Genomic DNA, 11,933 nt, shown 5'->3' with positions numbered 1-11,933 from the left:
CCGTTAAGCCCGTCCCACGCCACCATCCTTGCCCCGCCCCTCCTGCGGGGCAGCAATTAACGGTTTCGTTGATTAAAAACCCCAAAATGGCGGATCCGGGGGCGGGGCTGAGCGCTCCCCGTTAAAAAGAAAAAAAAAAAAAACACAAAAACCCCTATAAACGCGCGGGGGGGCGTGGTCCGGCGTGGGCGGTGCCTACACGGGCGTGTCCCCGCCGAAGGGGCGTGGCTCCGGGGAAGGCGTGGCCTCGTAGCGGAAGCGGCGGCGGCGCGGGACGCGCGAGGTGCGGCCGGGAGGGGATTTTGGGGAGGGGGTCCCGGGGAGGGGGGGGGGGGTCGGAGGTCAGGGGGTGTTCGGGGGGTCACGGTGGGTTTGGGGGAGTCCGGGGGTGGTTGGGGGGGTCCCTGGGGGCAGGGGGAGGTTCGGGGGTCCCGGGGGGTTCGCTGACGCCCCCTCCCCATTTCCCCCCCCCCAGAATGTCCTCGGGCCGCCCCGCAGCTCCGTCCCCGCCGCCGGGGGGGCTCCCCGGGCCCCGCCGCCGCCGCCGGGGCCCGGCCCCGGGGCCGCCCCCCCCGGGCTCCCCATCCCCCCCCGCCGGCGGCCCGGGCAGCAATGACGTGTTCGTGACGTCACGCTCGGATTTCCGGGCGCAGCTGCGGCGCTGCCAGCGGCTCCTGGCGCCGGGCGGGGGTCCCGGCGGGGGTCCCGGGGAGCTGCGGCTGCACGGGCTGGGGCTGGCCGTGCCCCGCACCATCAACCTGGCGCTGCAGCTGCAGGCGGGCGCGGGGGGGGCCCTGCGGCTGCACGCCAGCACCTCCTCCGTGCCCCTCCGGCCCCCCCGCGCCCGCCGCGGCGCCCCCCCGGCCCGCGGCGACACCGGCGACGGCGGCGGCGACGGCGAGGACGGGGACCCCCCCCCGGCACAACTCGGCCATCCACATCCGCCTCTGCAGGGAGGCCCCCTGCGCCTGAGGGGGGGTCCCGGGGGGCTCCGGTCCCGCTGCCCCGGCCTCCGCCGCCTCAAAACCCGCCCGGAGGCTGCCACGGCCGCGGGGGCCCCGCCGGAGGTCTGGGGGGCACCCCGGGGCCACCAGGAGCCGGCAAGGACCGAGATGCCACCGCGAGTTGTTTGAGGCCGCCGCGAGCCGCCGCTGGCCTCGGGGACGGCGCGGGCGAGGCCACCGGCGGCTCGAGGCCACCGAGCCGCCACCGCCGCGGGCCGGGGCCACCCCCGCGATGTCACCCCCAGCCCCTCGATGTCAACCCGAACCCCCCCCCCGCGGCAGCGTCGGGCACTCTGGGGGGGACACGGGGACGTGACACCCGAATAAAGTCGGTGGCGGCGGCAGCGACGCCTCGGGGGCTTTTTGGGGGGATTTGGTGGGGGGCGGGGCTGGGGCTTCCTCTGCGTCATCGGTGACATTTGGGGCAGGAAACCCCCCAGGTGACAATGGGGGACCCGGGGGACCGGGGGGGGGGGGGGCACAGGGAGAGGGTCCGGGTGACACTGTGGGTGACACTGTGGGTGGCCGGGGGGGGACCCCAGGGGGAAATGTGGGGACTTGGGTGACCTGGGGGGGTCCAGGTGACACTGGGGACATTAAACGTCCACGGGGGGGGGGGGGGGGGAGGAGAGGGTGGGAAAATGAGGGGGGTGCTGGTGACAAAGGGACAGCCAGGTGGCAAGAGGGACACCCGGGCGACCGAAGGGACCGCCGGGCACCGCGGGGGGTGGCAGGTGACCAGAGGGGACACCGGGGGACCCCCAGGTGCGCAGCCCCCGTTCCCGGGCAGTCCCGGCCGTGTGGGGGTGTCCCTGCGGGGGGGACATCCGGGTGCCACGGGGGACTCCCGGGTGCCACGGGGGGACCCGGCGGCGTCGGTGACGTCGCTGTCGCCGTCCCCCCCGCCCCCGGGTGCCCTTTGGCCCCGCTGGCGCCGGACCCGCGGCCGGGCTGTGCGGAGCCGCACGTACGGCCTGGCAGGGGGCCCGCGTCACCTCCCGGGTCCCCCGTGTCACCTCCCGTGTCACCTGGGTCCCCCGGCTCCCCTCCCGAGTCCCCCGTGTCCGCCGTGTCGCCCGCATCCCGCTCCGCGTCCCCCGGCTCCCCGTGTCGCCTCCCGCGTCACCTCTGTCCCCCCCCCCATCCCCTCCCGCGTGCCCGTGTCCCCCCCCCCGCGTCCCCCGTGTCCCCTCCCCGCGCGGGGGTCCCCGGGGCCGCCCCCGGGGCCGCGGTGGCGCTGGGGACGGGGACAGTGACGGCGACAGTGACGCTGCCCCATTGTTCGGCCGCTTCCGCCGGCCCGAGGGATCCCGGGATCCCCCGGCCTGGCGCGTCCCCGTGTCCCCGCGCGTGTCACCGCGGTCCCACGGCCCCGCAGGCGGGGTGTCCCCGTGTCCCCGTGCCGCCCCTGCGGCCGTGTCCCCTCGCCCGCAGCCGCGTGTCGCCGTGCCTCTGTCCCCGTCCGTGTCCCCCCATCCCGGTGTCGCCGTCCCCACGCCCACTCTGTCACCCCCCGTGTCACCTCCGTGTCACCCCCGTGTCCCCCGGCCGCTGTCCCCTCCTCTGTCCCCATCCCCACGTCCCTGTGCCCCCCGCCGCTGTCCCCGTGCCACACCTCCGTGCCCGGGACACTGTCCCCGTGTCCCCCCCATCCCGCCCTCCCTGTGCCCATCCCTGTCCCCCATCGCTGTCCCCGTGTCCCCCCCATCCCGCCCTCCCTGTGCCCATCCCTGTCCCCGTGTGTCCCCAGTCCCCGTCCCCCTGTCCCCACTTCTGTCCCCTCATCCCCGCTCCCCCCGTCTGCGTGTCCGGCTCCTTGTCCCCGTGTCCCCACCCTGTCCCCCCCGTGTCCCCCCCGTGTCCCCACACCTCCATGCCTCGCTCCCCATCCCCTGTCACCCCCTTTTTGTCCCCGCTGTCCCCCCCCGTGTCCCCCGTCCTCGTGTCCCCTCCGTGTCCCCTCCGTGTCCCCCCACCTCCGTGCCCGGCTCCCCCCGTCCCTGTCCCTCCCGTGTCCCCCCCCGCCGTCCCCCCACGCGTGTCCCCCCATTCCAGCCCCCCCTCCCCGTGTCCGTGTCCCCCCCGTGTCCCCCCCCCCCGCCTCGCCGGCGCCGTGGCCGGGGCCGGGGGTGGCCCGTGGCCAGGGGCCGACGTGCGGCGGCCGGCGCGGCCTTTTCCTCGACGGTCTGGGGGGGGCGAGGGGGGGAGCGGATGGAAAACCCCCCCCCAAGGGCCCTTCCGGCCCCGCGGCCCCTCGGATCAAACATTAACCGGGGCCGGGGCCGGGGGACGCGGCGCGGGGGACGGCCACAGCCCCGGGGCCACCAGGGACCCCCGTGCCATGAGCAGCCGGCGATGGGGGCGGCGGGTGAGTGGGGGGGCCGGGGGGGGGTCGCTCGGGTCGGGGGAGGGGGGGGGATCGGACATCCCGGGGAGGGGGGTGGGAGTGACCCAGGTGTGCGGGAGGGATCCAGGTGTGCGGGGGAGGGGGGGACACCCACGTGTGCGGCGGGACCGGGCGCGGGGGGGGGTGCGCAGGTAACGGGGGGGACCCGCCGGGGGTCGGGGGGGTCGCGGGGAGGGGGGGGTGCGGGACCCGCGTGGCCGGGAGGGTCCGCGGGTCTGGGGGTCCCCACGTGTGCCCGGCGCGCTCAGGTGTCCGGCAGGGACACGGGTGGGGGGGGGGGGAATCCCCGGTGTCTCGGGGGTCACCGGGTGGGCGGGGGGTCCCCGACATCCCGGGACATTCCCGGGGGCGGGGGCACTCAGGTGAGGGGGGGCACTCCGGTGTCCCGGGGGTCCCGCGGCCGGGGGGTCCCGGGGGTTCGGGGGTCCCGCGGCCCCGAGCCCCCGTCCCGTGGGGATGTCCCCGTGTCCCCCGCGGCCGCTGACCCCCGCCCCCCGCGCCCCCCCCAGGGCTGTGCGCGCTGCTGCTGCTGCTGTTGGGGGTCCCGGGGCGCCCCCAGCCCCCCCCCGAGGGCCCCCCTCGCTCTGCGACCCCCGAGTGATCGAACGCTTCATCCTGGAGGCCCGCGACGCCGAGCGGGGGGCGGTGAGGGGGCGTGGGGACATTATGGGGTGCAGGGACAGCGGGGTGTGTGGGGACAGCAGGGGGCTTGGGGACATTGCAGGGAGTGGGGACATTGGGGGGCATGGGGACATCGGGGGTGTGGGGACATTGGGGGGGCGTGGGGACATTGCAGGGAGTGGGGACATTGGGGGACATGGGGACATTGGGGGACATGGGGACATTGGGGGGCGTGGGGACATTGGGGGACATGGGGACATTGGGGGACATGGGGACATTGTGGGGCGTGGGGACATTGTGGGGCGTGGGGACATCGGGCGGTGTGGGGACATCGGGGGACATGAGGACATTGGGGGACATGGGGACATCGGGGGGGCATGGGGACATTGGGGGATGGGGGGACATTGGGGGACATGGGGACATTGGGGGGCGTGGGGACATCGGGGGACGTGGGGACATCGGGGGGGACATGGGGACATTGCAGGGAGTGGGGACATTGGGGGGCGTGGGGACATTTAGGGGGGCGTGACACCAAGTTGGGGCTGGGGGGGAGGTGGGACCCCCGTGGACACATGGGGACCTCGTGGGGGGGACACGGGGACATCGTGGGGGGACACGGGGACATCGTGGGGGGGACATGGGGACATCATGGGGGGGACATGGGGACATCGTGGGGGGACATGGGGACATCATGGGGGGGGACACGGGGACATCGTGGGGGTCACCCTGAGGGTGTTGGACACCTTTGAGGGGTTGGGGACACGGGTGGGGACACGGGGACCCCGCAGTGGCTCCCTGGGGGTGGGGGGGGTCTCGGGGGTCGTGGCGGGGGTGTCACCGTGTCCCCCCCTCCCCCAGGCCGGGTGTGGCCCCCACTGTGACCTCCCCGAGCCCGTGGCTGTCCCCGACCCCGGCGTCAACTTCAACCTCTGGCGGAGCCTGGACGTGAGTGGGAACGGGGGCAAAACCCGGGAAATGGGGAAAAACCGGGAGGAACCCGGGCAAATGGGGAAAAATGGGGGGAAACCCAGGGGAATGGGGAGAAACCCTGGGAAATTGGGAAAAATCCAGGGAAATGGGGAAAAATGGGGGGGGACCCTGGAAATGGGGGGAAAATTCGGGGGGAAATGGGGCAGAGTTGGGGTGAAATGGGAGAGAAATGGGGGAAACGGGGAACACCTGGGAAAAAAGAAGTGAACGGGGGAGAAATTGGGAATAATGGGGTGAAACACGGGTAAAACGGGGCAAAATGGGGGGGGAAACGCATGGGAGGAATTGGGAGAAGTGAGGCTGAGTGGAGACAGAGGGAAAACCAGGGAGAAATGTGGAAAACCAGGAGAAACGGAGGCAAACGGGCAAAAAAAAAAACCTGGGGAGAAACGAAGATGAAGCGGGCAAAACGGGTCGGAACCGGGAGAAACGGGCTGAAATCCGGCGAAACGCGGCGAGAAACGCGACGGGAAGGGGGGGAAAAAAGCCGGGAAAACCGCGGAGAAAAGGGGGCGGCGATGCCGGGGTGTGACCCGCGGTGTCCCCCCGGTGTCGCCAGGCGGGGTCCCGCGCGCAGGAGGTGGCCGGGGGCCAGGCGGCGCTGGCGGCCGCGGTGCTGCGGGCGCGGGAGCTGCTCCGGGACCCCCGAGTGCGCCCCAGCCTGGACCGCGCCTACGGAGCCGCGCGGAGCCTGGCGAGGCTGCTGCGGGGGCTGCCCGCGCCGGTAACGGCGGGATCCGGGGGGCTCCGGGGGGCTCCGGGGGGGTTTGGGGGGGTTTGGGGTCTGGGACAAGCGTGGGGAGCTCTGGGGGGGCGGGCGGGGGTTTCCTGGGGGGCTTTTGGTGGTCCCAGCCCTGGTCGGGTCGTGGGTTTGGGGGGTTCTAGGGGCTCCCCGGTGGGGTTTGGGGGGGGTTTTGGGGTGTGCGAGGGGGTTTGTGGTGGTCCGGTGGGGAGTTTTGGGGGGAGTTTTGGGGTTTTGGGGAGCTCCGGAGGGAGTTTTGGGGTTTTTGGGGGCTCCGGAGAGAGTTTTGGGGGGAGTTTTGGGGGCTCCGGAGGGGAGTTTTGGGGTTTTTGGGGGCTCCGAGAGAGTTTTGGGGGAGTTTTGGGGCTCCGGAGGGAGTTTTGGGGTTTTTGGGGGCTCCGGAGGGAGTTTTGGGGGGAGTTTTGGGGTTTTTGGGGGCTCCGGAGGGAGTTTTGGGGTTTTTGGGGGGCTCCGGAGGGAGTTTTGTGGTTTTTTTGGGGTTTTTTGGGGCAGCCCCTGAGCCCGCCCCTCCCCGGCAGGCCCTGCCCTCGCCCGCGCCCCCCGCCCCGGTGCGGGTCCGGACCCTGCCCCGGCTCCTGGGGGTGCTGAGCCGCTTCCTGCGGGGCAAGGTGCGGCTCTACCTGGCGGACACCTGCCCGCGCTGAGCGGCTGTCAATCACCGCGGGGAGCTGCCAATCATCACCGCCGGCTGCTGTCAGTCACCGCCGGAGACAGCTGTCAATCATCGCCGGCAGCTGCCAATCACCACTGACAGCTGTCAGTCAGCGCCAGAGACGGCTCTCAATCACCACGGCAGCTGCCAATCACTGCCAGCAGCTGTCAATCACCACGGCAGCTGTCAATCACCGCCAGCAGCTGTCAATCACCAGCAGCTGTCAATCACCGCCAGCAGCTGTCAATCACCACGGCAGCTGTCAATCACCGCCAGCAGCTGTCAATCACCGCCAGCAGCTGTCAATCACCACGGCAGCTGCCAATCACTGCCAGCAGCTGTCAGTCATCACCAGCAGCTGTCAATCACCGCCAGCAGCTGTCAATCACCACCAGCTGTCAATCCCTGCAGGCAGCTGCCAATCACCGCCAGCAGCTGTCAGTCACTGCCCACCGCTGTCAGTCACATCTGGCAGCTGTCAGTCACCGCTGGCAGCTGTCAATCATCATCACAGAGCGCTGCCAGTCATCATCACCAGCTGTCAATCAACACCCCCATCCGCCAATCATTATCGGCGACTGTCAGTCAGCACTGACAGCTGTCAATCAGCACGGAGAGCAGCCGGTCATCAGCAGCAGCTGCCAATCAGGGATCATCAGGACTGTCGGCTGTCAATCAACAGCACTGACAGCTGTCAATCATCACCATCAGGAGCCGTTGCTCGACAGCCCCCCCTCCCCTCCCCCCCGGCACGTTGGACGTGCCGGCAGGTGATTGACAGCTGTCAATCATCCCCCTCCCGCCTGAGCGCCCTGGGCTGCCCAGGCCCCGCGGGTGATTGATTGACAGCTGTCACTCAGGGGAGACCGCACCCCCACCCCCTCCCATGTAACTTAATGCAAACACGAGAGTATTTATGAGACCCCCGGGGGCTGCTGCACCGGGACCCCCGAAACGGGACCCCCGAAAACGGGACCCCCCCAAAGCCCCGGGACCCCAAAACAGGACCCTGAAATGGGAACCTGAAACGGGACCCTGAAACGGGACCCCCCCAATGCCCTGGGACCCTGAAACGGGACCCCGAAACGGGACCCCCCCAATGCCCCGGGACCCCAAAATGGGACCCCCCCAATGCCCCGGGACCCCAAAACGGGACCCTGAAATGGGAACCTGAAACGGGACCCTGAAACGGGACCCCCCCAATGCCCCGGGACCCCGAAACGGGACCCCCCCAAAGCCCCGGGACCCCAAAACGGGACCCTGAAATGGGAACCTGAAACGGGAACCCCAAAGCCCCGGGACCCCAAAATGGGACCCCCCCAATGCCCCGGGACCCCGAAAAGCGACCCCGAAACGGGAACCTGAAACGGGACCCCCAATGCCCCGGCACCCCGAAACGGGACCCCCCCAAAGCCCTGGGACCCCGAAACGGGACCCCGAAATGAGACCCCCCCCCAAAGCCCGAGACCCCAAAATGGGACCCCCCCAATGCCCCGGGACCCTGAAACAGGACCTTGAAACCGGACCCCCAAAGCTCCGGGACCCCATGATGGGACCCCCCAAGGCCCTGGGACCCTGAAACGGGACCCCCCCAAAGCCCCGGGACCCCCAAATAGCCCGGGACCCCCAAATGCCCCGGGAGCCCCAAATAGCCCGGGACCCCAAAACTGGGACACGCAAATATCCCGGGACCTCAAAACCGGGGCCCCCACATGCCCCCGGACCCCCAAATGCCTCGGGACCCCGAATCGAAACCCCCCAAAGCTCCGGGACCCCAAAATGGGACACCCAAATGACCCGGGACCCCAAAATGCCCCGACCTGCAACCCCCAAACCCCCTGGCACCCCCCAATCCCCGCCAATCCCAAATTCGGGGGCTCCCAAACCCTGGGACCCCCCCAAATCCCCCCAGACCCCCCCGGGTCGGGGTCTGGCCCAGCCAATGGGCGCCGGGACCCGGCGGCGCCGGGGCGGGGCCTCTCTCGGCCACGCCCACCACTCCCCGCCCCCTCTGACCACACCCGTTTACCCATCAGCCACGCCCCTTTCCCCCACCGCTGGCCACGCCCATCCGGCTCAGGCCACGCCCTTTTTTCTCACCTGTGGGGGCGGGGCCGGAGCGGCGGCCGCGGGTGAGCGGGACCGGGGGGGAATTTGGGGGGATTTTGGGGGGATTTTAGGGGATTTTGGGGGGTTGGGGGGCTCAGAGGGGCTCTGGGGGGTTTGGGGGTCACCTCGGGGGGCTCGGGGGGGTTTGGGGGTTGTGGGGGACGCGGCTTTGGGGTGGGGGAGGGGCAAATCCGGCCGGGGGCAAAGTCTGTCCTTTGGCGGGGGGAGGGGAACCGCGGCCCCTGGGGACCCCCAGGACCCCCCCGGGAGACCCCAAAACGCTCTGGGGACTCCCCCGAGCGCCCCCCGGAGCCACTGGGGGCACTCGGACACCCTCGGGTGACCCTAAGAGCCCCCCCGGGATCCCCCAAATGTCTCTGGAGCCCTCTGGGAACCCCCCCCGGGACCCCCCTGTGACCCCCCAAGACCCCCCTGAGACCCCCCTGGACCCCCCTGAGCCCCCCGGGACCCTCCTGACCCCCCCCAAGACCCTCCAGAACCCCCCCAAGACCCCCCTGAGACCCCCCTGAGCCCCCGGGACCCCCCTGAGCCCCTCCCGGACCCCCCTGACCCCCCCCAAGACCCTCCAGAACCCCCCAAGACCCTCCTGAACCCCCCAGGACCCCCCTGAGACCCTCCTGAGCCCCCGGGACCCCCCTGAGCCCCTCCCGGACCCCCCTGAGCCCCCCCAGGACCCTCCAGAACCCCCCCAAGACCCTCCTGAGCCCCCCAGGACCCCCCTGCGCCCCCCACCAAGACCCCCCTGACCCCCCCCAAGACCCTCCTGCGCCCCCCCAGGACCCCCCGAGACCCCCGGTTGCCATGGAGACCCTCAGGCGCTGCTTCCTCGACGGGTAAAGCCCCCTCCCCTCCCCGAACTGGGGGGTCCGGAGCCCCCCAGAGCCGGCCCCGATTCCGGGGACCCCCCGACCCCCCCCGACCCCGCTGACCGCGGCCGCAGCCCCCCGGGGGGGGGTCCCGTGTCCTACTCGCGGCACAGGGACCCCCCCCGGGGGGGGGAGGAGGAGGAGGAGGAGGAGGAGGAGGAGGGGGCGGAGCCAACCGTGCGGCTGCCACGCCCCCGGCGCAGACCACGCCCCCGAGCGCGGCCCTGGCTCCACCCCTTGGCCACCCTGGGCCTGGGCTCGGCCACGGCGTTCCTGCTGGGTACGGGACCCCCGGGACCCCCACGGGAACCCCGGGACCCCCCGGGAACCGCCCGGGACCACCGGAACCCCCGGGACCCCCGGGACCACCTAGGACCCACCGAGACCCCCCGGGACCCCCGGGACCCCCCCGGGACCACCTGGGAACACCTGGGAACACCCGGGGACCCCCCCGGGACCCCCAGTGACCCCTGAGTGACCCTTGAGTGACCCCCAGTGACCCCCAGTGACCCCTGAGTGACCCTGAGTGACCCTGAGTGACCCTTGAGTGACCCCTGAGTGACCCCTGAGTGACCCCTGAGTGACCCCCAGTGACCCCAGTGACCCCCAATGACCCTTGAGTGACCCCCAGTGACCACCAGTGACCCTTGAGTGACCCCCAGTGACCCCCAGTGACCCCCAGTGACCCCCAGTGACCCTTGAGTGACCCCTGAGTGACCCCCAGTCTCCACCTCTATGACACTGCCCTTTTGTGACCCCACCCCTCTTTGACCCCACCCCTCTGTGACCCCGCCCCCTGTGACCCCGCCCCTCTGTGACCCCACCCTCTGTGACCCCGCCCATCGCTGACCCCACCCCTCTTTGACCCCACCCCTCTTTGACCCCACCCCCTGTGACCCCACCCCTCTGTGACCCCGCCCTCAGGGCTGCTGGTGGCTGGGATTGGCCACACCCCGTGCAGGGGCGGGGCCGTGGGGGCGGGGCCTCTGCCAGGAGGCTCCACCCCCGATGGCGTTTGGGGCGGGGCCAGCGCAGAGGCCCCGCCCCCCTGGCCCCGCCTGCGGGAGCTGCTGCGGCGCCACCTGCAGGAGGAGAGGGTGGAGGCGTGGGTGAGGTGAGTGACCACTGACCACTGACCATGAGTGACCACTGACCACTGACCACTGACCCCTACTGACCACCTGCAGGAGGAGAGGGTGGAGGCGTGGGTGAGGTGAGTGACCACTGACCATGAGTGACCACTGACCACTGACCATGAGTGACCACTGACCATGAGTGACCACTGACCACTGACCACTGACCACTGACCATGAGTGACCACTGACCATGAGTGACCACTGACCACTGACCGCTACTGACCACCTGCAGGAGGAGAGGGTGGAGGCGTGGGTGAGGTGAGTGACCACTGACCACTGACCATGAGTGACCACTGACCACTGACCCCTGACCATGAGTGACCACTGACCACTGACCATGAGTGACCACTGACCACTGACCCCTGACCATGAGTGACCACTGACCACTGACCATGAGTGACCACTGACCACTGACCACTGACCATTAGTGACCACTGACCCCTGACCCCTACTGACCACCTGCAGGAGGAGAGGGTGGAGGCGTGGGTGAGGTGAGTGACCACTGACCACTGACCATGAGTGACCACTGACCACTGACCACTGACCACTGACCATGAGTGACCACTGACCCCTGACCATGAGTGACCCCTGACCACTGACCCCTACTGACCACCTGCAGGAGAGGGTGGAGGCGTGGGTGAGGTGAGTGACCACTGACCATGAGTGACCATGAGTGACCACTGACCACTGACCATGAGTGACCACTGACCACTGACCACTGACCATTAGTGACCATGAGTGACCACTGACCACTGACCCCTGACCATGAGTGACCACTGACCACTGACCCCTACTGACCACCTGCAGGAGGAGAGGGTGGAGGCGTGGGTGAGGTGAGTGACCACTGACCACTGACCACTGACCCTGACCATGAGTGACCACTGACCACTGACCACTAGTGACCATTAGTGACCACTGACCACTGACCTCTGACCCCTGACCCCTGACCATGAGTGACCACTGACCACTGACCACTAGTGACCATTAGTGACCACTGACCACTGACCTCTGACCCCTGACCACTGACCATGAGTGACCACTGACCATGAGTGACCACTGACCATGAGTGACCACTGACCTCTGACCCCTGACCACTGACCATGAGTGACCACTGACCTCTGACCCCTAACCACTGACCATGAGTGACCACTGACCATTAGTGACCGCTGACCCCTGACCACTGACCATGAGTGACCGCTGACCATTAGTGACCACTGACCATAAGTGACCGCTGACCCCTGACCACTATTAGTGACCACTGACCATTCATGACCCCTGACCATTAGTGACCATTGACCATTAGTGACCACTGACCGCTGACCATTAGTGACCCCTGACCATTAGTGACCGCTGACCTCTGACCC

The 11,933-nt window shown here is 69.9% G+C and overlaps 2 protein-coding genes across 2 annotated transcripts; both read left to right on the top strand.

Annotated features, from left to right (window-relative positions):
• The first annotated feature begins 8 nt into the window (after positions 1-8).
• On the top strand, positions 9-1,348 carry POP7 (POP7 homolog, ribonuclease P/MRP subunit). The gene is made up of 2 exons (XM_054001786.1): positions 9-283; positions 476-1,348. The coding sequence occupies exon 2, from the start codon at positions 477-479 to the stop codon at positions 1,131-1,133; it is 657 nt and encodes a 218-aa protein (XP_053857761.1). The 5' UTR covers positions 9-283; position 476; the 3' UTR covers positions 1,134-1,348.
• A 6,467-nt stretch (positions 1,349-7,815) lies between these two features.
• Positions 7,816-11,402, top strand: LOC128820946 (proline-rich protein HaeIII subfamily 1-like; the record flags this gene model as incomplete). Its single annotated transcript, XM_054001787.1, has 7 exons — positions 7,816-8,001; positions 8,474-8,569; positions 9,249-9,400; positions 9,508-9,713; positions 10,358-10,542; positions 10,802-10,822; positions 11,377-11,402. Coding segments are annotated over exons 1-7 (872 nt in total), but the record flags the coding sequence as incomplete, so codon positions are not given.
• Between the last annotated feature and the right edge of the window lie 531 nt (positions 11,403-11,933).

The sequence above is a fragment of the Vidua macroura genome, chromosome 32 (genome assembly GCF_024509145.1).
Source record: "Vidua macroura isolate BioBank_ID:100142 chromosome 32, ASM2450914v1, whole genome shotgun sequence".
NCBI classification, from domain to species: domain Eukaryota; kingdom Metazoa; phylum Chordata; class Aves; order Passeriformes; family Viduidae; genus Vidua; species Vidua macroura.
Note: the sequence above shows the minus strand (reverse complement) of the source record. Positions and strands in the feature narration are given on the sequence as shown.

What these genes read in the sequence shown, in the direction of transcription:
- POP7 (XM_054001786.1), top strand. Translation starts at nt 477, where the DNA reads ATGTCCTCGGGCCGCCCCGCAGCTCCGTCCCCGCCGCCGGGGGGGCTC.